The 22,890-nt window shown below is 48.1% G+C and overlaps 2 protein-coding genes across 2 annotated transcripts; one reads left to right on the top strand and one right to left on the bottom strand.

The window, feature by feature from the left end:
- Positions 1-6,340: 6,340 nt before the first annotated feature.
- On the bottom strand, positions 6,341-6,664 carry LOC129463200 (DNA-directed RNA polymerase III subunit RPC10-like). The gene is given in 1 exon segment (XM_055243837.1): positions 6,341-6,664. A coding segment is annotated over 1 exon segment (324 nt).
- A 1,936-nt stretch (positions 6,665-8,600) lies between these two features.
- Positions 8,601-14,678, top strand: SSTR2 (somatostatin receptor 2). Its single transcript, XM_055243827.2, has 2 exons — positions 8,601-8,917; positions 12,862-14,678. The coding sequence occupies exon 2, from the start codon at positions 12,954-12,956 to the stop codon at positions 14,061-14,063; it is 1,110 nt and encodes a 369-aa protein (XP_055099802.1). The 5' UTR covers positions 8,601-8,917; positions 12,862-12,953; the 3' UTR covers positions 14,064-14,678.
- Positions 14,679-22,890: the final 8,212 nt, after the last annotated feature.

Below are 22,890 nucleotides of genomic sequence, written 5' to 3'. Positions count from 1 at the left end.
GCCCTATTAAATTTTAAATATTCTGTGTCCCATTAGGGAGGAACTACCGTTTGGACCACTAGCACAAGGAGACTAGGACGAGGAGAATTTCCAGAGCAAGGAGGAGCTATCCGTGGAGACAGGACAGGGTGGGAGCCTCAGCCAGGTACACGGCTGCTGGCAATACACAGGAACACAGACCCCAGGAGGGAAAAGGCCAATGTGGTCAACTCCGGCCATGATTCAGTTAGATTCTGACCTTCGTCGCTCTAATTACAACGAGGACCCGAATTACTGGTTCTGGCCCATTTGTGAAGTTGCTGCCCCTTCAGAAGCTGTGAAACACCCATTCTACAGGAACCTGTGCATGTTGCCAAAGGGAAGTGAGGTGACGTGTCTACCCTGCTATCTCACTAGGAGAGGAGAGGTAGTTGAAGGGGATTTTCCTTATGAGAGAGAAAACTCTGGTTCCATCTGCTCATGCAACAGAGACTCCCAGGCCCCACCGCTGCACAAACCCTGCTCAGAACGCCCTCTGCCCAGATAACAGGGTTCCCAGGTTGATGGAGTGCTGCTTGAGTCCACAGTCTCCTCCCTGGGGGAGGAGAGCTCCTGAGTTGCTTGTGGCCTGACCCAGGACAGTCGTTCCCCCTTTCTGATCTAAAGTTCCTCCACATCTGAAACGAGACAGTTTAACTCTCAGTGGTTCTCAGCTCTAGCTCGCATGAAAATCAACTGGGGAGCTTGAAAATATTACCTGGGCCCCATGCCAAAAATTAAATGAGAATTGCTGAGGACGGAGCCAGGGCACCCTTAGTTTTAAAACTCCCCAGGTGATTTTCCCATGTAGCAGCCTTGTCTCGAAGCCCTGACAGGTGCTCTCAGAGGGGCGTTCTGCTGCTGTGAGTCTATAAATCCCCCTCAACCCCCCAGCAGCAGCTCCTCTTTTGGGGAAGAGGCTGCTCTTCTGATTAGGCTAATCAGGCAATTCAGCATTTGGTGGGGGGCGGGGGCGGAGGGAGTCACACAGCAGGAAAGCACCAGGCACTTCTTGTCACTTGGGTCATTCTGGAAGGGAGAGGAAAAAATTCTTCTAGGAGGCCTGGATGATTGTCAGAGCCTCAGAGAACTTGGAAAAAATCCAGAACTCATCCACAAAGACATTCTCAGGATGGGAAAGTAACTGCCTGGAGAAGGGCTTCAAACAACTGTGGCCCGGGCGTGGCGGCTCATACCTGTAATCCCAGCACTTTGGAGGTTTGAGGTGGGAGTGGGGGGGGAATCACGTGAGCCCATGAGTTCAAGACCATCCTGGGTAACACAGCGAGACCCTGTCTCTACAAAAAAAAAAATTAATTTAAAAATTCACCAGGCCTGCTGGTGCATGCCTGTAGTCCCAGCTCCTCGGCAGGCTGAGGTGAGAGGATTGCTTGAGCACAGGAGGTCAAGGCTGCAGTGAGCAGTGATCAAGCGACTGAACTTGGCCTAGGCAACACAATGAGACTGTCTCAAACAACAACACAACAAACAATTGTGGCTATCGATCAGGGGAAGGGATTGTCTCTCATATTGTAATCAGCCTCTAAGAATGATTAAGGAAGATGGGAGTCCCATTTGCCAATGGATTGTTGCTCTACATAATTATGTTCAGGATTTGGTAGTTAAGCTGTCACTGCTAGCTGTGTGACCTTGGGCAGGGTACTTAACCTCTCTGTGCCTTGCTTCATTCACAAAAAGGGGGGATTCATAATGCTGATCGTGCTTCATAGGATTACAGTGAGGATTAAATGAGTTAATAGAAAGCATCTAGCATAGTGCATGGCACACAGTAAGCACAGAATAGGTGTTAAAAATTACTCAGGGAAATACAGGGAAAATTACTCATAGGGAATCCATGGCTAAATAAGTTGGGAAACACTGGGTTAAAGATCGACAGGTATCTTTACTGCAGGATTTCTCAAAATACCAGTGACAAAGGTTGAGAGAATTAAATGAGATAAAAGGTGTGTGAAATACTCACTGCGCCCTGCACATAGTGGATATATAATAAGCACGTGACGCTGGGCACGGTGGCTCTCACCTGTAATCCCAGCACTTTGGAAGGCTGAGGCCAGGGGATCACTTGAGCTCAGGAATTCGAGACCAGCCTGGGCAACATGGCAAAACCCTATCTCTTTTAAAAATACAAAAATTAGCCAGGCATAGTCCCAGTGACTTGGAAGGCTGAGATGGGAGAATGGCTTGAGCCCAGGAGGTTGAGGCTGCAGTGAGCCAAGATCACATCACTGCACTCCAGCCTGTGAGACACAGTGAGACCCTATCTCTCTCCTCTCTCTCCCTCTCTCTCTCTCTCTCTCTCTCTCTCTCTCTCTATATATATATATATATATATATATATATATATAAATGAATGTGAATCTGCAGGACATGGGGTGAATGGTGAATGTGCAGCTGTGCACCATTTCCCAGAGTTGCCTGTGCTCTTTTTCTTTCTTTTTTTCTCCAGAGACAGTCTCACTCTGTTGCCCAGGCTGGAGTGCGGTGGTGCGATCTCGGCACGCTGCAACCTCCACCTCCCAGGTTCAAGTGATTCTCGTGCCTCAGCCACCCAAGTAGCTGGAATTGCAGGTGCACACCACCATGCCCGGCTATTTTTTGTATTTTTAGTAGAGACAGGGGTCTCACCATGTTGGTCAAGCTGGTCTCGAATTCCTGGGCTCAAGGGATCCACCTGCCTTGGCCTCCCAAAGTACTGGGATTACAGGCATGAGTCACCACGCCCAGCTGATTTTTCTACATAGCATCTTGCTCTGAGAATTAGTGGTCCAGGAAGCACACTCTGGAAAAAGTCACAGCAGGAGACAGCCTCAAGTTTTCCAACTCTGTCACCATGGCACTGAAAAAGAGGAGTCGGTCCAGGTAAGAGCAGCAGAGATGCGGTTATGAGGAAGAATGTACTGGTGCCAGAGAAGTGCTGGGACAGACGGTGGGGGAGCTGGGGACTCCTCTCTCCTCCAGCTTTCATACCCCGTGCGGGTGGGGTCCCTGTGGAAGGGACATGAGTCCGCGATTCAGAAGAGCTGATTTGACTCTTGACTTTGCTACTCCCTTGCTGGGTGGCCTTGGTCAAGTCACTTGTCCTCTCTGAGCCTGGTATCTTTACTTGGATAATGACGGGATATAGGCTATAAACCTGAGAATGTCTAAGGACCATTCTGGCTCCAGGATTTTATGTCTATATGCATTTCGGCCGAAATGGGGGAGAGAAGAAAAAAAGGGAATCCTATCTAGAGCACAGTGTCTTCTAACCACGATTCCTGATTCTAGACTTGTTTGGGGGTGGTTTCCAAAGAGCTTCTAATGCCTACTCAGTCACTTGGCCAATGTATTCCCTGAGGGTCGAGGTTGCTAATAGAGAAAAATGGTGACACGCCATGCCAGACTCATAGCTGTTGAGGGCTAGGGGAGAGAGAGAGGAGGAAAGATCCTTATTCGAATTCTTTGTGTATTTGAAGAGACTATTAAATCAACTATGCCAAATGCCCCCCGCCAACCTCCTTTTTTTTTTCTTTTTGAAACAGGGTCTTGCTCTGTCACCCAGGCGGGAGTGTAGTGACATGATCTTGGCTCACTACAACCTCCACCTCTCGAGCTAACGAGATCCTCCCATCTCAGCCCCTCAAGTAGCTGGAACTACAGGTGTGCACCACCACACTTGGATAATTTTTTTTTTTTTTTTTTTTTTGTAGAGATGAGGTCTCACTATATTGCCGAGGATGGTCTCAAACTCCTGGGCTCAAGTGATCCTCCTTCTTCAGCCTCTCGAAATGCTGGGATTACAGGCATGAGCCACTGTGCCCAGCCCTCAAATTTTTAAACAGTGATATGGTGACTATATTCTATATTTTCCAAACTAAACATCAGGACCCACGGTATCAGAAAGGCTTTTACATGCTGACAATTCCATTTTTGTAAAATGCGGATGGTTTGTGGGGGACAAGGGAAAGAACAGCTAAAAACAGGAGTGTCCCAGGAAGCCAAGGTACTACGATCACCATGCCAAGTATCTTCTCCCCCGCCCCCTCAAACCACCGGACATCTGATGTTTTCCACGGCAGGAGCATTGCTCTTTTCTCATCAATAGAAATGGCAGACCTCACCCTGGCATTCCCATAAAGATGATAAAAACCACAACGGATGCTCAGATTGGTATCTAACACTCCCAAACACATCCAATCCTCCCCTCAGGGCTCTCTTGCTTTCCTCCAGGCTTAATTGCAATACTTACTTTCACCAAATTGATTGCAGACTAACAGTTTCCCCCATTTAATTTATTAAACCACTTAGAGACATAATGACCTATTTGGGAGTTGTGTCTTCCCTCTGGAGCTCCTAGACTATGAACTTCTCTTGGCAAGAGTGAACCGAGCAGCCCCTCCCCATGGAGGGGACTGGATACTGGCCTGGCCCTTTGTCCTCCTGCTTTTCTTTATTTCCTGCCACCTATTGTCTCTCTGATAACTGCTGACAGAGGGAAGGGTGCTATTTAATTGCTTTAAAGATATCAAACAAGCCAGTTGGAAGGTTATCTCCTCCCCAACCCCTCTATTTTTCTGGCTCAAGGTTTTGTTACTTAGTTACTAGCCAAGCTGCAGAGGAAGAAGAGGTAGCCCCACGTGGATTACAGCTCAGACTTCATTCAGCAGATGGAGACAGAGTCAAAATAGCCTGGGGGAGCCAAAGGTGGAATAGGAACTTGAGGTTGGCCCCTGAGTGCCGGTGGCAGCCCAGACAGCTCTTTGGAGGCCTTCGAAGGTGGGGAGGGGAGAAGAGAGGAGGCATACATTTTCTGGACAAAATCAACAATCATCCTAGATGACACATTTCTGCTGTCAAGGTCAATGTTGTTCAGAGCCCACTCAGCCAGCTGCAGTAAGACAGGTGTGCCTAACGTGGGTGCATCAGTACTTTCTCCAGGCTGGGTCTGCCCTATCTGATAAGGAGGGGAAAGCTTGACAAGGAAAGTGCATGGAGGGGAATGTTGCTTTATTTGGTCATCCACATTAAAGAGCATACAGGGCTACATGTGGTGGCTCACACCTGTAATCCCAGCACTTTGGGATTATTCAGCCTATTCAGGAGGCTGAGGTGGGCGATTACCTGAAGTTAGGAGTTCAAGACCAGCCTGGCCTACAGGGTGAAACCCTGCCTCTACTAAAATTACAAAAATTAGCCAGGCATGGTGGCACCCGCCTGGAGTCCCAGCTACTCGGAAGGCTGAGGCAGCAGAATCACTTGAGCCTGGGAGGCAGAGGTTGCTGTGAGCTGACATCACGCCACTGCACTCCAGCTTGGACAACAGAGTGAGACTCCGTCTCAAAAAAATAAAAATTAGGCCAGGCATGGTGGCTCACGCCTGTAATTCCAGCACTTTGGGAGCCCAAGGTGGGTGGATCACTTGAGGTCAGGAGTTTGAGACTAGCCTGGGCAACATAGTGAAACCCTGTCTCTACTAAAAATACAAAACTTAGCAGGGCATGGTGGCGCACACCTGTAATCCCAGCTACTCGGGATGCTGAGGTACAAGAATCGCTTGAACCTGGGAGGTAGAGGTTGCAGTGGGTCAAGATGGCACCACTGCACTCCAGCCTGGGCAAAAAGAGCAAAACTCCATCTCAAAAAAAAAGAGGTCAGGCATGGTGGCTCATGCCTGTAATCGCAGCACTTTGGGAGGCCGAGGTGGGTGAATCACGAGGTCAGGAGATCAAGATCATACTGGGTAACACAGTGAAACCCCGTCTCTACTAAAACCACAAAAAGCCAGGCGTGGTGGCAGGCGCCTATAGCCCCAGCTACTCAGGAGACTGAGGCAGGAGAATGGCGTGAACCTGGGAGGTGAATCTTGCAGTGAGCCAAGATGACGCCACTGCACTCCAGCCTGGGCGACAGAGCGAGACTCCATCTCCAAAAAGAAACAAGGTAGGAAGGAAGGAAGGAAGGAGAGAAAGAAAGAGAGAAAGAGAGAAAGAGAGAAAGAGAGAAAGAAAGAAAGAAAGAAAGAAAGAAAGAAAGAAAGAAAGAAAGAAAGAGAAAGAGAGAAAGAAAGAAAGAAAACAGGACTTCAAACAGAGCATACTTAGTTATGGGTCCCCTCCCCACACAGAAAAACTCCCTGGACATCAATGACTTCATCCGCTCTGACTGGCAGATAGGCCACATTTCCTGACACCCTGACTCTTCACCTTAAAAGGGTTAGCTTTCCACCACACCAGCAAAGACCCTCAGGACACACAATTCATATTCCCAGCTGAGCATCTACCGGGAGGTAAGCAGACGCTCAGGCAGCTGGGCCGTCCTTGCCCTAATCCCTCCAGTGGTGTCCACACTGAGCCCTGCAGCACTGGTAGAAGGTGGTCTTTGGCTCATCTGCAGAGCGGGTCTGAAGCTACATGTAGTAAGCACAAGGAGGTTCTCATTTAGGACATGGCTCTGCAGTAGAGTCAACATCCTCCCAGGCAGCTGCTCCCCCAAGCCCATCATCCACTTCTTTCAGCTTTGAGTACTTCCAATTTGTTACCTTGTGGGTGAAGTGCACACAGAGGCATGTGTTGCAGGCGAAGCGGTGGCAGCGCTGTCCCTCCTCCACGATCAGCCCGTCCCTGCAGCCAGGGTGGAACAGCAGCATCATCTGACTCCGCTGGCTCCAGTTATTTTTTTTTTAATGAAACATAAATCTGGTTTTTTTTTTTGTTTTTTTTTTTTTTTTTTTTGAGACAGAGTCTCGCTCTGTCTCCCAGGCTGGAGTGCAGTGGCGCAATCTCGGCTCACTGCAAGCTCCGCCTCCCGGGTTCACGCCATTCTCCTGCCTCAGCCTCTCCGAGTAGCTGGGACTACAGGTGCCCGCCACCACGCCCGGCTAATTTTTTTTGTGTTTTTAGTAGAGACGGGGTCTCACCGTGGTCTCGATCTCCTGACCTCGTGATCCGCCCGCCTCGGCCTCCCAAAGTGCTGGGATTACAAGCGTGAGCCACTGCGCCCGGCCCATAAATCTGGTATTAACAGTTTGAGAACTTTTAAGAGATAACATAGTACAAAGGAAAGGAATTTGAGAGCAGAGTGGGCACTTCCTGGCTCTTCCTTCTTTTCCTGGAAACCAGTCAGGTTACTGGTTTTAAACTGGAGGTGACAACAGGCATTGTAGCAACTGTGTGGCCAGAGAATGCCGAGTTCCCCTGAGTGCAATTCCACGATGCCTCCTGATATTATTACCTCTCTGCCTCTCCCTCTTCCCACTAACGGTGAGCAGACACAGCCCTCTTCTAGTGAGCTACCCACCCCAGCCCTTCTACCTGCATGCACATGTCTAAAACAGATGCTGGCTCCCAGATTGACTCCTGGAACTTAAGGCAATTGCAGCTCAATTTCCATCTCGCCCTGAGCTCCAGGATGCCAAGATTTAAGCCCTATCATGACCAACGTCTCAGAGAGAGATGGAAACTCCTGATCCCCATCTCATAGTGGGTACCCCAAGATACAGTTTGGCCCAGATAGAAGAGAGAGCTGGCTGCTGCTGTACCTGGTGGTTCCTTTCCCATGTCACTCATCTATCTCTAGGGCTCACCCCACCTGCCACACAGCTTCTGGACTTACTTTTCCCTGGTGAATTGGAAATCAAATAATAGGACGGACAAATCAAGGCCGCTCAGCTCACAGAGAAAGGTAACGGGGTTTGCTTTCTGTTTTCACATCCTCTAAAACTGTGCTGAGGATGGTGTGTGTGTGTGTGTGTGCGCGCGCGTATGTACTTGGAGGAGGGTGAGGAAGGGGAGGCTGCAGGATTGATTATGACTTATTAAATTATTGGAAAAGAGGCTGAAAAGAGGCTGAATCATCACAGTCAAAAAATAAACAGCTGCAACTCCATGCGACTCCCACTTCTTGCCTGTTCCCCTTTGCTCCCTCACAGCATGTAGGAGAGACTGTGCTGGGTCAGACCAGCAGGTGCTGCCTGACGTGGCTACAGCAAGGGGACCACCTGTATGGCCGCTGCACCTCCAAGCTGTGGGACTCAGGGACAGCTGGGACTAGTCGGCCTCCACTGGCCCTCTGATGGCTCCTAGGACTGAATCTTGGACTCCAGGTGCGGGTTTACACGCCCTGCGCTCACTGGGAACTGCATGGAGAAGCGCTGTCCCCTGAGCCCTTTTTCTCCCTACCCTTAGACTGGCCCTGCGCCCTGCGCCCGGGGCTGGCCCACGGTAAACACAGCTTTGCTAACTTGTCTGGCTAAGGAAATCACAGAGGTCCCCGTGTAAGTCTGGGGCACCCCGGCCGCCACTCCAGCTGCCTAGAATATACTGGGTGGAAGGGAGTCGATTCTGTGAAATCAGAGGGAAAATAGCGCTTGTCCTTGCCATAAGTCTTGAGGAGACCCAAAACCCTTAACCTTTTACGCCCCCGCAGGCGGGTCCCCTCTCTCCCCGCTCCCCGGCTGTCTGTAAGCTCTGCCTGCGGCCACCCTCAGGCTTTTCAGCCGGTCTCACCCTTGTCCTTCTACAGGACCCGGGAGGAGGGGTTGGGGGGGGCGGAGCGAAGCCGCTGTGACGTAGCGGGAGGGGGGCGTGGGGAAATGTGCCGAGGGGCCCGGGCTGGCTGGGCCAGTCCAAGCGGCGCAGCCACCCATGCGCGCGCGCTCGCAAGACCACCAGCGCCCAGAGCCCCAGTCTGAGGCTTGGCGCCGGGGTTCTGCGGGCGAGGGGAGCTCTCTACGGGCGAGGGGCTAGCGGAAGCCAGCACAAGAGGGTCGAGGAGCCAGGAACCCCAAACGTCCGGCGCCAGGCGCTAGGCAAGCTGCTGTGCGCCCCGGCGCCCAGCTGGCTCGGGGACAGCCGCTGGGTGTCGGAGACCGGAGCTAGCGGATTGCAGCGGAAAAGCAAAGGTGAGGGGTGTGTGTGTGTGTGTGTGTGTGTGTGTGTGAGATAAGAGAGATGGAGGGAGCGAGAAGCGCACTTGGGCACCTGTGTGCATCTGCGCTGATGGTGGTGTGCCCATCCGAGTGCCTGAGCTTAGGTCCCGGTGCGTGATTCTCCGCTCATGTGCCTTTTGGGGTGATTGTAGTAGGAATGAACCACAACGGGTACCCCTGCCTGAGTAAGGGGGCTGTGGGTAGAGTGTGCTGGAACGGACGTGTCCTCGCAGCCTCATGCCCGTGTGCGTGGCGTGTGCCCTTTAGCCCGAGATTTCAGGTGGTAGCTACGACGGGTGACAAATTCTCTCCCAGCCCCCTGCAAAAGAGACCTGGCGCGAGGGGAGCGAGGCCGTGAGGTGCCAGCTGGGGCTCCTGCGGGAGCGCACCCGGAGATCGGAGCCTGCCAGAGGCAGGCGGCGGGCGCAGAGCGGAGAAAGAGGAGCTTCTCTCCTGTTCTTCATCGCCCGGCCGGGGAGACAGACGCTGAACGATCTAGGATCCGTCTCCGTCCCCCACCTCGGGACAGAAAGGACAGTTTGTCTAGGTTTGGAGAGAACAAACCACTGCATAGCCCGTGCCCAAAAGCCGCTGGCCAAGTCCCCCAAGCGACTGTTTTCTGGCCCCGATGTCTCTGTCCTCAGCGCCCCCCCACCCCTAGCACCCCTGCTCTGCGTTTCTATACTGGGCATGCTGGCGCCACAATCTCCGCTCTTTCCTCGTCTTCCTGGAAACGGCACAGAGTTCTTTGGGAAACCCTTGCTCTGAGGATCAGCGAGTTGGATGGCCAGGAGGAGGACTTTCTGTGCCAGCCGGGAGCACTGACTCCGCAGTCCTGACACTTGCCCCTCCATTTCTCAACCCCGTAGGCCAGCACCGCCCCGGCTTTTCCCAGGCGCTCACGCGCCGCGGTGGCCCTCAGGGGCTTTTGTCACCCTGCCAGTGGGGGCTCTCGCTCTAGCCGCGCAGAGACCAAGCCGGGTTCTGCAGGCCCGGAGGGAGGCGGGGGGGGGGGGGGGGGCGGGGTTGGGGGAAGTGAATGCGGGAAACATAATGGGGAGAGGAGAAACTGAAGCTGAGTAGGGTTTAGGACCTCCCCTGATGTCCGGTCGCCATCCCAACACTCATTTCTTGGGCTGGTAACCACAGCCCCTATGTAAAAGGGAGGAGTGGGGGCAGGTGCGTGAGACCATTCTCACCCTCCTCTCTATAGAGCCTGGACATGGTTCAGAGGAAACCAACCACTAGCCATTTCCAGCATCTAACAATTCTTGGGCTGGAAAAACAAAGAATGCAGAAAACGAAACTTCCTTGTGCATTTAATTTAACCACAATTCAACTAGAATTGGCTGCCTGGCATTGGAATATTCTTTCTCTGAAACAAAAATGAAGCAGAAGTCTCTGGAAGACCTTAAGCGGCTGACTTCTTTGTTAAATAAGACTCCCCATAATTTAAGCTCATTTCTTGCTTAGAGGAGTCTTCCCACTCTCAACCGGCTCCCCAGCCTCCCACCTCCACCACCTTCACCAAGACTCTGAACCCTGTCTGTTGCTACCATTAAGCAATTCTGTCCTGTTGAGTGAAACTCCAGTTAAAATGACCGAGTTAGGGCTGGAAAGCAACACTCAACCCTCCCTCATACTCCCTGCACCATCGTGGTTCCTAGCCCAAAAACTCTTAGACAGGGGCCCTGCCGGCCCAGGGGAATTCCGTGTTACTCAGACACTGGAGTGTGACCATTCATGTTTAGATGGGCCCCTGTAAATCCCCATGATAAGGTACACTCTAATTGCAGGCAGCTTGAATAGGATTCTGGCTCTGTAGAATTAAACCAACTAACTGATGGTTAGAAATTATAACAAAACCACCCAAGTCAATCCAGGGATACTAACCACAGTTTCTGTACAGCTTCTGTTTTAATTGCTGCCGGTCTATGCTTTTTTACCCAATGCAGACATGAAATTCCAGGTGCCTCAAATACTTCACAAAATAGCCACAAAGCCCAGATCTCACTTCACAGACAGTTGTGTGGTAGGGAAATGAACACAGAAGGAACGAGCAGTGCACCTGGCAGTTCAGAATCAATCAGAGGCAAAGGTGAGCAAGGATCCTCAAGTACTTGCTGCTGGCCAAGTCTCCTTTAACTCATCTGCAGTCTTTCCAAGGATTAAGAAGTAATCTTCCATCTACACCCAGGCACCAGGAAAAGTACCCAGCTCAGGGGAAATGTGTCAGCCAAGTGAATTAGTCCCACTCTGCTGAACACACCACCCTTTGAACATCTCGCCTCTTCCTAGATTGGCCTCTTTGCTGTCCTCCTGCTTCACTCTTCATATACCCAAGACCCAGCTCAAACATTTCTCTTTGGAAGCCTCCTCTGAGTCCCCCAGGAAAGGAAGGCATTCTTAAGTCCTTTGTTTATCTCTCATCAATGCCTACCCTATATGAGCTGGCTTCCTTTCCTATCTCCCCTTTTAAATTATCACCTTCTAGAGGGCACTAGCCAAGTTTGTTCATTTCTACATCCCTGCTGTCAGCACAAAGAAGCCTCCTCGCCCCCCCACACCCCCGTGTATTTTTTGAATGGCTGTATATCTATCATTTAATTATGGGATGAACTATTGTTTTAAATGTTAAGCCAAGGCAATAGTGCTCCAATTATTTTCTCAGCAAGGAAATGACACAGGAGTCAGTTGCTTCAAACCAAAGCCCAGTTATCAGCCATTCGGTCTCCAGGCCACTGAGGAGCAGAGGGGATGCCTTGAGACGTGCAAAAGACTTGGGGCCAGGTGGCCTGTGTTCACATCCCAGCTCCACCAGTTATGTACAAGAGAATGGAGTGAGCTCTTTCAACTCTCTAAGACTCAGTTTCCACATCTCTAAAATGGGGGTAATTATCCCTACCACCTAGGACAGTTGGGGAGATCAAGGGAATCGTGAGTGTGAATGAATTATATCAGTACTGGAAGCCTTCTGCTTACTTCTGTGAAAGAGCTTGTGTCCCACACCTGCTTCCCGTTTTTGTCCTTAATTAGAAAATGGCAGGCAAATTCTCTGGGGTGTTACAGCACTTGGGAGCAGCATCCCCTTAGGGACTTTGGGAAAGAGCTCTTGAGGAAGTCAAGCATTAGGTATTGGAAAACAAAAATAGAAGAAAAACAAAAACTGAAGCCTACATTTCAAAAATGAAAGCAAACCAGACTTTTATTTTTAATACTGAAGACTATAAATTCGTTCACCACGTAGGTAGATTTCAATAAATCAGAGATAATGAGATGGTAGAGGAAAACATGGGGGGAACAGCACTTACGAGGTTCCCATTATGAGCCCAACGCAAGGCTAGGCGTTTTCACGTACATTCCATCATTTAATCTTCATGACACCCCCACGTGAACAAATAAGAGTCAGAACCATTAAGGACCAGGCATGTGGTCACACGGGCTCAGCAGTGGAACCCGGTTTGTTCTACCTCTAGAGTCTGGGTTTTTTCCACTATGGCATTTTCAGAACGGAAAGACTCCAAGGCGGTCAGCAAGTCAGCATAGATTTCCTGGTAGGGAAGAGTTCAGGAATGTCAGTGTCAGACCCTTCTGAGGTCAGGCGCTGAACTTCTCCAAGCTCTGCCTTTCTGCAGTTTAGATCAGTCAACTTCTTAGGGGTCAAAGTATGTGCTTTTTGAAGCCACAGCCCTCCCCCACATGTGCGTCAGCAGATGATGGCTGAAACCAAACCCTTCCCTACTAACTCAAAAAGTCTGCACACTCATGAGGAACTCTAGAGCTTAATGTTGATGCGGAAAGATAATACATTTTTCAATTTAAGAGTGTGTCTGAGAGGCTAAACCAGAAATGTGTAAATTTGGTGAGAGTTTAAACAGCTTGTGACCGACGGGCCCATCTTCCTTTCTTCCTTCCAGATGTCACACTGGATCCTTGGCCTCCAGGGTCCATTACGGTGAGAATAAGATCTCTGGGCTGGCTGGAACTAACCTAAGACTGAAAAGCAGCCATGGACATTGCGGATGAGCCACTCAATGGAAGCCACACATGGCTATCCATTCCATTTGACCTCAATGGCTCTGTGGTGTCAACCAACACCTCAAACCAGACAGAGCCATACTATGACCTGACGAGCAATGCAGTCCTCACATTCATCTATTTTGTGGTCTGCATCATTGGGTTGTGTGGCAACACACTTGTCATTTACGTCATCCTCCGCTATGCCAAGATGAAGACCATCACCAACATTTATATCCTCAACCTGGCCATTGCAGATGAGCTCTTCATGCTGGGTCTGCCTTTCTTGGCTGTGCAGGTGGCTCTGGTCCACTGGCCCTTTGGCAAGGCCATTTGCCGGGTGGTCATGACTGTGGATGGCATCAATCAGTTCACCAGCATCTTCTGCTTGACAGTCATGAGCATCGACCGATACCTGGCTGTGGTCCACCCCATCAAGTCAGCCAAGTGGAGGAGACCCCGGACGGCCAAGATGATCACCATGGCTGTGTGGGGAGTCTCTCTGCTGGTCATCTTGCCCATCATGATATATGCTGGGCTCCGGAGCAACCAGTGGGGCAGAAGCAGCTGCACCATCAATTGGCCAGGTGAATCTGGAGCTTGGTACACAGGGTTCATCATCTACACTTTCATTCTGGGGTTCCTGGTACCCCTCACCATCATCTGTCTTTGCTACCTGTTCATTATCATCAAGGTGAAGTCCTCTGGAATCCGAGTGGGCTCCTCCAAGAGGAAGAAGTCTGAGAAGAAGGTCACCCGAATGGTGTCCATCGTGGTGGCTGTCTTCATCTTCTGCTGGCTTCCCTTCTACATATTCAACGTTTCTTCCGTCTCCATGGCCATCAGCCCCACCCCAGCCCTTAAAGGCATGTTTGACTTTGTGGTGGTCCTCACCTATGCTAACAGCTGTGCCAACCCTATCCTATATGCCTTCTTGTCTGACAACTTCAAGAAGAGCTTCCAGAATGTCCTCTGCTTGGTCAAGGTGAGCGGCACAGATGACGGGGAGCGGAGTGACAGTAAGCAGGACAAATCCCGGCTGAATGAGACCACGGAGACCCAGAGGACCCTCCTCAATGGAGACCTCCAAACCAGTATCTGAACTGCTTGGGGGGTGGGAAAAAACCAAGCCATGCTCTGTCTACTGGCAATGGGCTCCCTACCCGCACCGGCTTCCTTCCTCCCACCCCTCACACCTGGCTTCTAGAATAGAGGATTGCTCAGCATGAGTCCAATTCAAAGAACAGTGTTTGAGTCAGCTTGTCTGATTGAATGATAATGTGCTAAATTGATTACCTCCCCCTTCAATCGAACATTGAAATGCACGTAGACAACTCAAAGTCTGGAGAAGAGGGATCATGCCTGGATATGATCTTTAGAAACAACAAAAATAGAAAAAAATAAGTATCTGTGTGTTTGTGTATTTAAAACTCAATATGTAATCTTGTGTTTTTATATTTATACTTGTATATTCCTATTTATTCTCTGCATAGGCATTACCTACGTTCCCGTGTTCACATACACAAGAAGCAAATTCGAGTGTGCATAGTGTAGATGGACATTTGCCACAATACAGTGCCCGCAGAAATGGACTTACCGTGAAGCCAGTAAAATTCAAGCTTCAGGGATCTCTCTTGCACGGGCCTTTCCAAGGCCCAGGAGGGACTTGGGCAGTATGTTCATGTGATCATGTTTTTGTAAAAAATTGTGAAAGTAAGATATTTTTGTATTGTTTTTCTTAAAGAGGACCGTCGTATAAGCTTCAAGCCTCACAAACCTTCTAGCCTCTGCCCTTGGGGATTTGCTTCATTAATTTCCGGCAAGTGAGGTCAATGTAAGAGGCGAAAGGGAGAAGATATTTGAAGAACCAGAACATAAATTCATGTGTTTCCACTTCTCAGATATAGTCAGAGAATTATTCGTTTGCCCAAAAGGACCTAAGTGATTGTGGTCATCCATCATTGTATTTATCAGGACAAAGCCGACTTTGTTATAAGATTGCATTTTTTTCTTTTCAAATTGCTTTAGTTTTTCTAGGGAGCTATGAGGGGGGAGAATCACTAACATGAAAGGCAAAAAATGGACTATGATTCCCGTGGGGAAACAATTTCATTCTCTCCATCATGAAAATAAGTGAATAAGAGTGAAGCAAAATTACACCTTTATGAGAAACCATAAAATTGTTTTTATTTTTCAGGCCAGACATAGCTTCCTAATGAAAGAAAATGGAAATGTAATTCAACGACTCCTCAAAGGGGATTTTAGAGGACTTCATACAATGCTGGGCATTAAGCAAACCACAATGCATGGCCGGGCACAGTGGCTCACGCCTGTAATCCCAGCACTTTGGGAGGCCGAGGTGGGTGGATCACCCGAGATCAGGAGTTCGAGACCAGCCTGGCCAACATGGTGAAACCCTGTCTCTACTAAAAATATATAAATTAGCTAGGCATCGTGGCACGTGCCTGTAATCCCAGCTGCTCGGGAGGCTGAGGCAGGAGAATCACTTGAACTCGGGAGGTGGAGGTTGCAGTAAGCTGAGATTGTGCCACTGCACTCCAGCCTGGGCAACAAGAGCAAAACTCAGTCTCAAAAAAAAAAAAAAAAAAAAAAAAAAGAGAACCACAATGCCTACTAAAGACCAGAGGACATTGTTCATAAAACAAAAGCACCCTCACCTGCCAATGAACATGCAGTGTGCGGGGGGGTGTGGTGTGAGTGTTGGTGGGGCCCCATCACTCGTAGATACTGCTGTGCCACCACCTTCCCCGCTGACTGTATACACAGTAACTGTCATATCTTTAATGCCATGGACTCTGAACCGCTCTGCAAGGACTATTGTAGACAGGCACTTCACACCATAAAGTGGCATTTTTTTTGTTCCCCAAACTGACATTTATAAGCGATAAGAAAAGAGACAATATCCATTTCGTTAACTGATCATTTTCTAGAGTATGAAGAAATGCACACCTGGGTGTCTGCAAGGATGTCATCATCTTTGGGTTTTGTCTGAGAGCATCACTCAGCATCTCACACATAGATTTTACCATATTTTTCAATTAGCTTTCCTCTTCTGGCTCCCTAAGCAAGCGCTGTTGGCCAGTGGGAGTGACTAAGCGCTCCACCTGTGGGTGTCCTGCTTAATGTGCTGCTTTTGTTCTGTATAAATTCACACCACCTCATTCCCAAAAGTACTTCCTGTGGCTCAGAAAAATATGTTCAATAAGATTTTGGATAGATAAATCCATACAAAAATAAAAAGAGGTACAGCTATAAAACAAGACTATAGAAAAAGTTGTTGCAGAAATTGCATGCAGTAAAATCCCACACCATTAGTAAAAGTAAGGTCGAATGTAAGTTCAGCTCAGGGCTTCCTAGCAGCCATGTTTAGCGAAGTGTGACTTTTTTTTTTTTTTTAAATAAAAACAAGCAAAGATTTGGAAGAAGATGCTTTAGACCTAACTTCACAATTATTATAATATGAGATGTTCCAGGGTCCTTGAATAAATGCTGAGTTTTAGGGAAATGATTCCAAGGGACCAAGAATTGGTAGAAATAATTTCAAGGCACAGAAGACTAATTCTACAGGCTGGGAGTGGTGGCTTATGACTGTAATCCCAGCACTTTGGGAGGCCGAGGTGGGTGCATTGCCTGAGGTCAAGAGTTCAAGACCAGCCGGGTCAACATGGTGAAACCCCGTCTCTACTAAAAATACAAAAAATCAGCCAGGTGTGGTGGTGAGCGCCTGTAATCCCAGCTACTCAGGAGACTGAGACAGGAGAATGGCTTGAACCCAGGAGGCAGAGATTGCAGTGAGCTGAGATCGTACCATTGCACTCCAGCCTGGGCAACAAGAGCGAAACTTCATCCCAAAACAAAACAAAACAAAACAAAACAGACTAATTCTACAGTACTCATGACCCTGCAACCAGAGAAACTGCCTGCAGGGAGGCCAGAGTCCAAAGCAGCCACCTGTAACCTGAAAATGAAATGCAGACCCAGGCATCTGTGGGTCTTCATGAGCAGGATGACGATTCTAAGGCTAAAAGACAGGCCTTTAAGTCTGATGCTATAATTCCATCCAAATACACAGGTTTCTGCCATAGGGAAAGCTATTCTCCACTTTTTGAAGTATCTGTTTCAAAGATAACTTGCTCTCTGGTTTTCTTTTATCTAAGAGAGAGAATCGACATGCTAATTTAAAGGTTAACATCATTTTAATTCAAAAATTTTAGTCTCCATTCCATATTTAATGATGAAGACAGATCGGCTGGGTGCTGGGAGGGAATAAAAAGTAATGCACCCGATTGATTTCAGAGTATCTGATCACTTGGGTTATGCAAGCTGCTACTTACCTGCCATTAGCATGGGTAGTTAAGTGCTGATTAAACCTAACTGGACTCAGTGAAAAAGATATTGGGAAAAATAATATGATATTGTGGCCTATGTTGAATGATGTTAGCTTGTGTTTCAGTAACAGAGTTGGGTAATATTGGACGTGTAGATGAAGCTTTAGCAGGGCTGGGCACGGTGGCTCATGCCTGTAATCCCAGCACTTTGGGGGGCTGAGGCGGGCGGATTACCTGAGGTTAGGAGTTCAAGACCAGCCTGGCCAACATGGGGAAACCCTGTCTCTACTAAGAATACAAAAATTAGCCGGGTCTGGTGGTGTGCACCTATAATCCCAGCTACTTGGGAGGCTGAGGCAGGAGAATCGCTTGAACCTGGGAGGCGGAGGTTGCAGTGAGCCAAGATCGCGCCACTGCACTTCAGCCTGGGTGACAGAGCCAGATTCTGTCTCAAAAAAAATAAATAAATAAATAATGAAGAAGAAGAAAAAGAAACTTAAGTGGGGTTCATACCATAGCACGGCAGAGGGACATTGGAGAATAAAATGGCATGCAGAGAGGAACATGTGGGCTGGTGGATGGGGCTTCTAGACCTGGCAGTGAACTGAAGTCTATTTGCTTACACAAATTTAACCTTCTCTCCATGACGGAATACAAGTGTTTCTTGCCGAAACTCACAGCCCCAGCCGCCCTAGATGAGGAGCACCATGCTGGAAAAGTGCACAGGCTGATCACAGAGACAGGTAGGAAGCAAAGGACTGTTAAAATACATGTTCCGGGCTGGGGATGGTGGCTCATACCTGTGATCTCAGCACTTTGGGAGGCCGAGGCTGGGGAATCGCTTGAGCCCAGGATTTTGAGACTAGCCTGGGCAATACGGTGAGACCCTGTCTCTTTAAAAAAAAAAAAAAAAAAGAAAAAAAGATTCATATTCCTGATCAGCTCTGAATGTGACTATTCAATGAAGACAGTAAAGTTACAGTGTAAGGCACACATGACCTCTGGCCTTGCTAAAGAACAGTGGCTGAAGATCTAGCAAACATAATACTCGTCTTAGGTTACCTGTTGATTTAAAAACAACAACAACAAAAACTCATAAAAATAGTAAAATATAAAAACAAATTAATGTTTTATAGACCCTGGGGAAAAGAATTTTCAGCAAAGTACAAAAATTTAAAGCATTCCTTTCTTTAATTTTGTAATTCTTGACTGTAGAACAGCTCAAAATATCAGTTCCGTTTTAAGTAACAGAATTGATAACTGAGCAGGGAAACGTAATTTGGATTGTAAAATTCTTGCTTTAATAAAAATTCTTTAAGCAGTCAAAAAAGAAAGAAAGAAAGGCGGCAAGAGAATTATCAAAAATCTCCATAGATGGTTGGGAAGATCTGATTAGTGTTTCCAAAATGCGTATCATTCTAAGAATCCCAATAGCTGGCAAGCCAAGCAGTGGAACTTACAGTAACGGCAATCAATCACTTGTCTCATCCACATTTTTGCCAAATTCAAAAACACCAAATTTCCCATCAAACATTCTGTCAAAGTAAACCTTTACCTAAGTGCTTGTTTTGCTTTTAATATGTGAATTTCTGGGAACATTCCCATGGGCAGTCTCTAAGTTTTTTTTTTTTTTTTTTTTGAGATGGAGTTTCACTTTTTCACCCAGGCTGGAGTGCAGTGGCGATCTTGGCTCACTGCAACCTCCGCCTCCCAGGTTGAAGTGATTCTCCTGCCTCAGCCTCCCAAGTAGCAGGGATTACAGGCATGTGCCACCACGCCCAGCTAATTTTTGTATTTTTAGTGGAGATGGGTTTTTGCCATGTTGGCCAGGCAGGTCTTGAACTCTTGACCTCAGGTGATCTGCCTGCCTCAGTGTCCCAAAGTGTTGGGATTACGGGCATGAGCCACCGCGCTCAGCCAATTTTTCATCATCTCTCTCTTTCCTGGACAGGCTGGACCAGGGGGAGGCGCAGGGAAAGAACACCTCTTTGCTTAGATATTGGTGTCTAGTGGGGATACTAAGTTCATTTCCTGATCCTGCTAGGCCTGGATGCAGGAAAGAGATGTCCTGGTTAGAGATAAAATTGTCCTATCCTTTTGTTAAGGAATATGATGCAAAGCCACCTTCGACGAAATCTGAAATGATACCCCACAACCTTGTCCACTCCAATTATTCAGTGACAGGGCCTCCAGTTGCTTAAGCCATAGACAAGGCCCCTTTGCAGTGGGTGTCACTGAAGACAGAAAGGGAAGCCCAGGATGAACCCAGTCCTAAAGGCTGCTGGGGGCCACCAAATAAGACTGTTTTAGCCCTGGACACAGAGGGAGACACAGTCATCCCAGATCCTTACAAAGAATACCTTGCCAAGGACCCCAAAGGAAATCTGCTAGTCTTAAGAGAGGAAGACCCACAACCAGCTCTCTGGGACTACCTGTCAACTCAGCAAGTGCAGCCAGGGAGCAGCCAGGCTGCTTCTGCCCTCCCAGTGGGCGGGGCTATCAGTTCCTGGGAGGGTTCCTGTCCCCACGTAAGAGGATATATACATTGCTGAGTACGCTGATATCTTTTTCATGGGTATGATTTTTTAACAAGAAACCTAAATGGTTCTCGTGTAACATAACTGATACAGTTTGTCTGTGTCCCCACCCAAATCTCATCTTGAACTGCAGCTCCCATAATCCCCAGGTGTTGTGGGAGGGACCCAGTGGGAGGTAATTGAATCATGGGGGCGGTTACTGCCATGCTCTCGTGATAGCGAGTGAGTTCTCACGAGATCTGATGGATTTATAAGGGGCTTTCCCCCTCCTTCGCTCTGCACTTCTCCTTGCTGCCATGCAAAGAAGGACGTGTTTGCTTCCCCTTCTGCCATGATTGTAAGTTTCCTGAGGCCTCCCCAGCCATGTTGAACTTTGAGTTAATTAAACCTCTTTCCTTTATAAATTACCCAATCTCGGGTATGTCTTTATTAGCAGCGTGAACGGACTAATACAATAACCAAGGCTTGGTGGCTTTCTCAACATTAACCAGCATCCCACTTCTCAGGAGACATGGATGGTGTTCCAAAGCTCCCAAGTTCCCAACTTGTACCTTCACTCTAGTTTTTGCTCCCAAGCACGTGCACACATAAAAACACACGTAATGTACATGCATATAGGTGGCACGACAGAACATGTGTGTGATGCTTCACATGTATGATGCCCTCCCCTTGTCCATTGCCCTGCTCCAGCCAATTTCCATGGCTCAGTCTACTTCTGCTGATCTTGTTTGCTTAAGTACCACACATGTGAAAGACATGCTCACGTGTGTGATATTCATGCACATACATGTTAGGCACACGTGATGCACATGTGTACATGGGAGGCATGTGTGTGACGTGTACACACAGTATACGTCCTATATTGCCTTGGCAAGACCTCGATGTAGAGATTCTCCAGAAGATTTCAACAGAGGGTGATAAGTATAATTTGACTAACTCATCTCAAACCTAGGGATATTTAATCTTTTTTTTTTTTTTTTGAGACAGAATTTCACTTTTTTTGCCTAGGCTGGAGTGCAGTGGCGCGATCTTGGCTCACTGCAACCTCCACCTCCCGGGTCCAAGCGATTCACCTGCCTAAGCCTCCCAAGTAACTGGGATTACAGGCACATGCCATCATGCCTGGCTAATTTTTTCTGGATTTTTAGTAGAGACGGGGTTTCACCATGATGGCCAGGCTGGTCTCAAACTCCTGACCCCAAGTGATCCACCTACCTCGGCCTCTCGAAGTGCTGGGATTACAAGCGTGAGCCACCCCGCCTGGCCAGTTAGTCATTTTTTCTAGACTGCTGCCACAATAGGGAGGAGGAGATTATGCATAAACTAATTTTTTACCCAGAGAATTCCATGCTAGATCACAGACTGCATGCCTAGCATGCCCAGCTGTCCCTTCCTCAATTCAACAACAACAACAAAAAGGGTTGGCAAAAGAGTGTGATGGTTTCCTACAAATCACCCCCACCAGTCCATCAGCATAAAGCACTTGTACTGCTAACGGCAACATTTTTGCATAAGAAAAATGATACAATTTCTTCACAGAAAAATCACTGAAAATAATTCTGAAGTTGAGTCTCATCAATGACAGCATCTTAACGGACACTTCTTCCCCCGGTCCCCCCGACCATGCTTCTTAATACAAATCCAAGGCTGAACCCTACGGGGAAGCTGTGATACTCTGCCAGTGAGAAAATGAATGGCTGCTGTCTTCCTGGCCCGTGAGCACACCTCTGCAAAAGAGTCTCTTAAACAGAAAGGAAACCCTCCCCTTGTCCCTGGTCCTGCTTGTTCATTTCCGTGGCTTGGGATACCTACCTTGGCTCATCTTGTTTGCTTAAGTATCAGCCAGTGTGTGATGGAGAAGAGAGTATTGTTATATCTTCCTTTGAGGAACAGAAGTCTGATCTCCAGGGTTCATTCTCAAGATTAATTGAAGCTAGCCTAGTCTCAGCTGTTCTGCCAGCCGAGCGTGCTAGACACTCACAGAGCAAAGGCTTGGGTGGAAGGAAGACTTACTTTGTTTGCCTTCAGCTTAAGCACTTTTTGGCAGATGAAAATCCTGTCCTAAACATCTCTTCCAAACTCCCAGGTGGATGGGCTCGGGAGATGAGAGATCACAGCTGTTCCGCTTTTCTTCTCTGCACCTTCACGTGACCACACCTATCTCCAAGGGTTTGCAAGCTCAAAGGTAGCAGAACATGCAACTTCAGCCATACCATGTGGCCTCCTCGAAGGTCTGTCTTTGCAGCCCAGGAAACCTATTGCTTCTTGGTTTTAAATGGAACATTTCTAGTCCAGCTGAGCCGACACAAAATCTGGCTGGATACCAGCAATATGGTTCTGGGATGTTGGGCAGACATGGAAATGGGTATTTAGAGGGTTTGGGATTTTGAGGGCTTCCTTCCTGCCTCAAGGACGAATAAAGTAAATGTTAATTGCTGGAGAAGAACCAAGGTGAGGCACTGATGTGGCAGGCTGCCTCAGCAGTGACGTCTGTTTTCGGAGATCAGCTTCACCTTAACGAGTGTCAGGGTCAGTGGAGGCCCACTTTGCTCTCACCAAAGTCAAGACAGGAGACCAGCTGCCTTTGAGCAATGAGTCTCACATATTTAAAATTTAGCAATTAGAGTTTGTTTCCTTTAACTATGCCCTTGATCTGTCTTTCAAAACAATGTCCCCTTATAGTTTATATTTAAAATTTTAACTTCAGCACTTTGGAAGGCCAAGGCAGGAAGATTGCTTGAGCCTAGCAGTTCGAGACCAGCCTGGGCAACACAGAGGACCCTCATCTCTAAAAAAAAAAATTTTTAAATCAGTCAGGTTGTAGTGGTGAACACCTGTAGTCTCAGCTGCTTGGTAGGCTGAGGCAGGAGGATAACTTGAACCTGGGAGGTTGAGGCTGCAGCGATCCACGATTATGCCATTGCACTCCAACCTGGGTGATAGAGACTCTGTCTCTAAAAATAAAATACAAAAATAAAAATAAGATACAAATTTAAAATGCCTTTTTATTTTTATTTATTAATTTGAGATGGAGTCTCACTCT

The sequence above is a fragment of the Symphalangus syndactylus genome, chromosome 14 (genome assembly GCF_028878055.3).
Source record: "Symphalangus syndactylus isolate Jambi chromosome 14, NHGRI_mSymSyn1-v2.1_pri, whole genome shotgun sequence".
NCBI lineage: Eukaryota > Metazoa > Chordata > Mammalia > Primates > Hylobatidae > Symphalangus > Symphalangus syndactylus.
The sequence above is the reverse complement of the archived record's forward strand: the minus strand, read 5'-3'. Positions and strand labels throughout refer to the sequence as shown.

Excerpts from the sequence above, each read along its gene's own strand:
- SSTR2 (XM_055243827.2), top strand. The coding sequence starts at position 12,954 with ATGGACATTGCGGATGAGCCACTCAATGGAAGCCACACATGGCTATCC.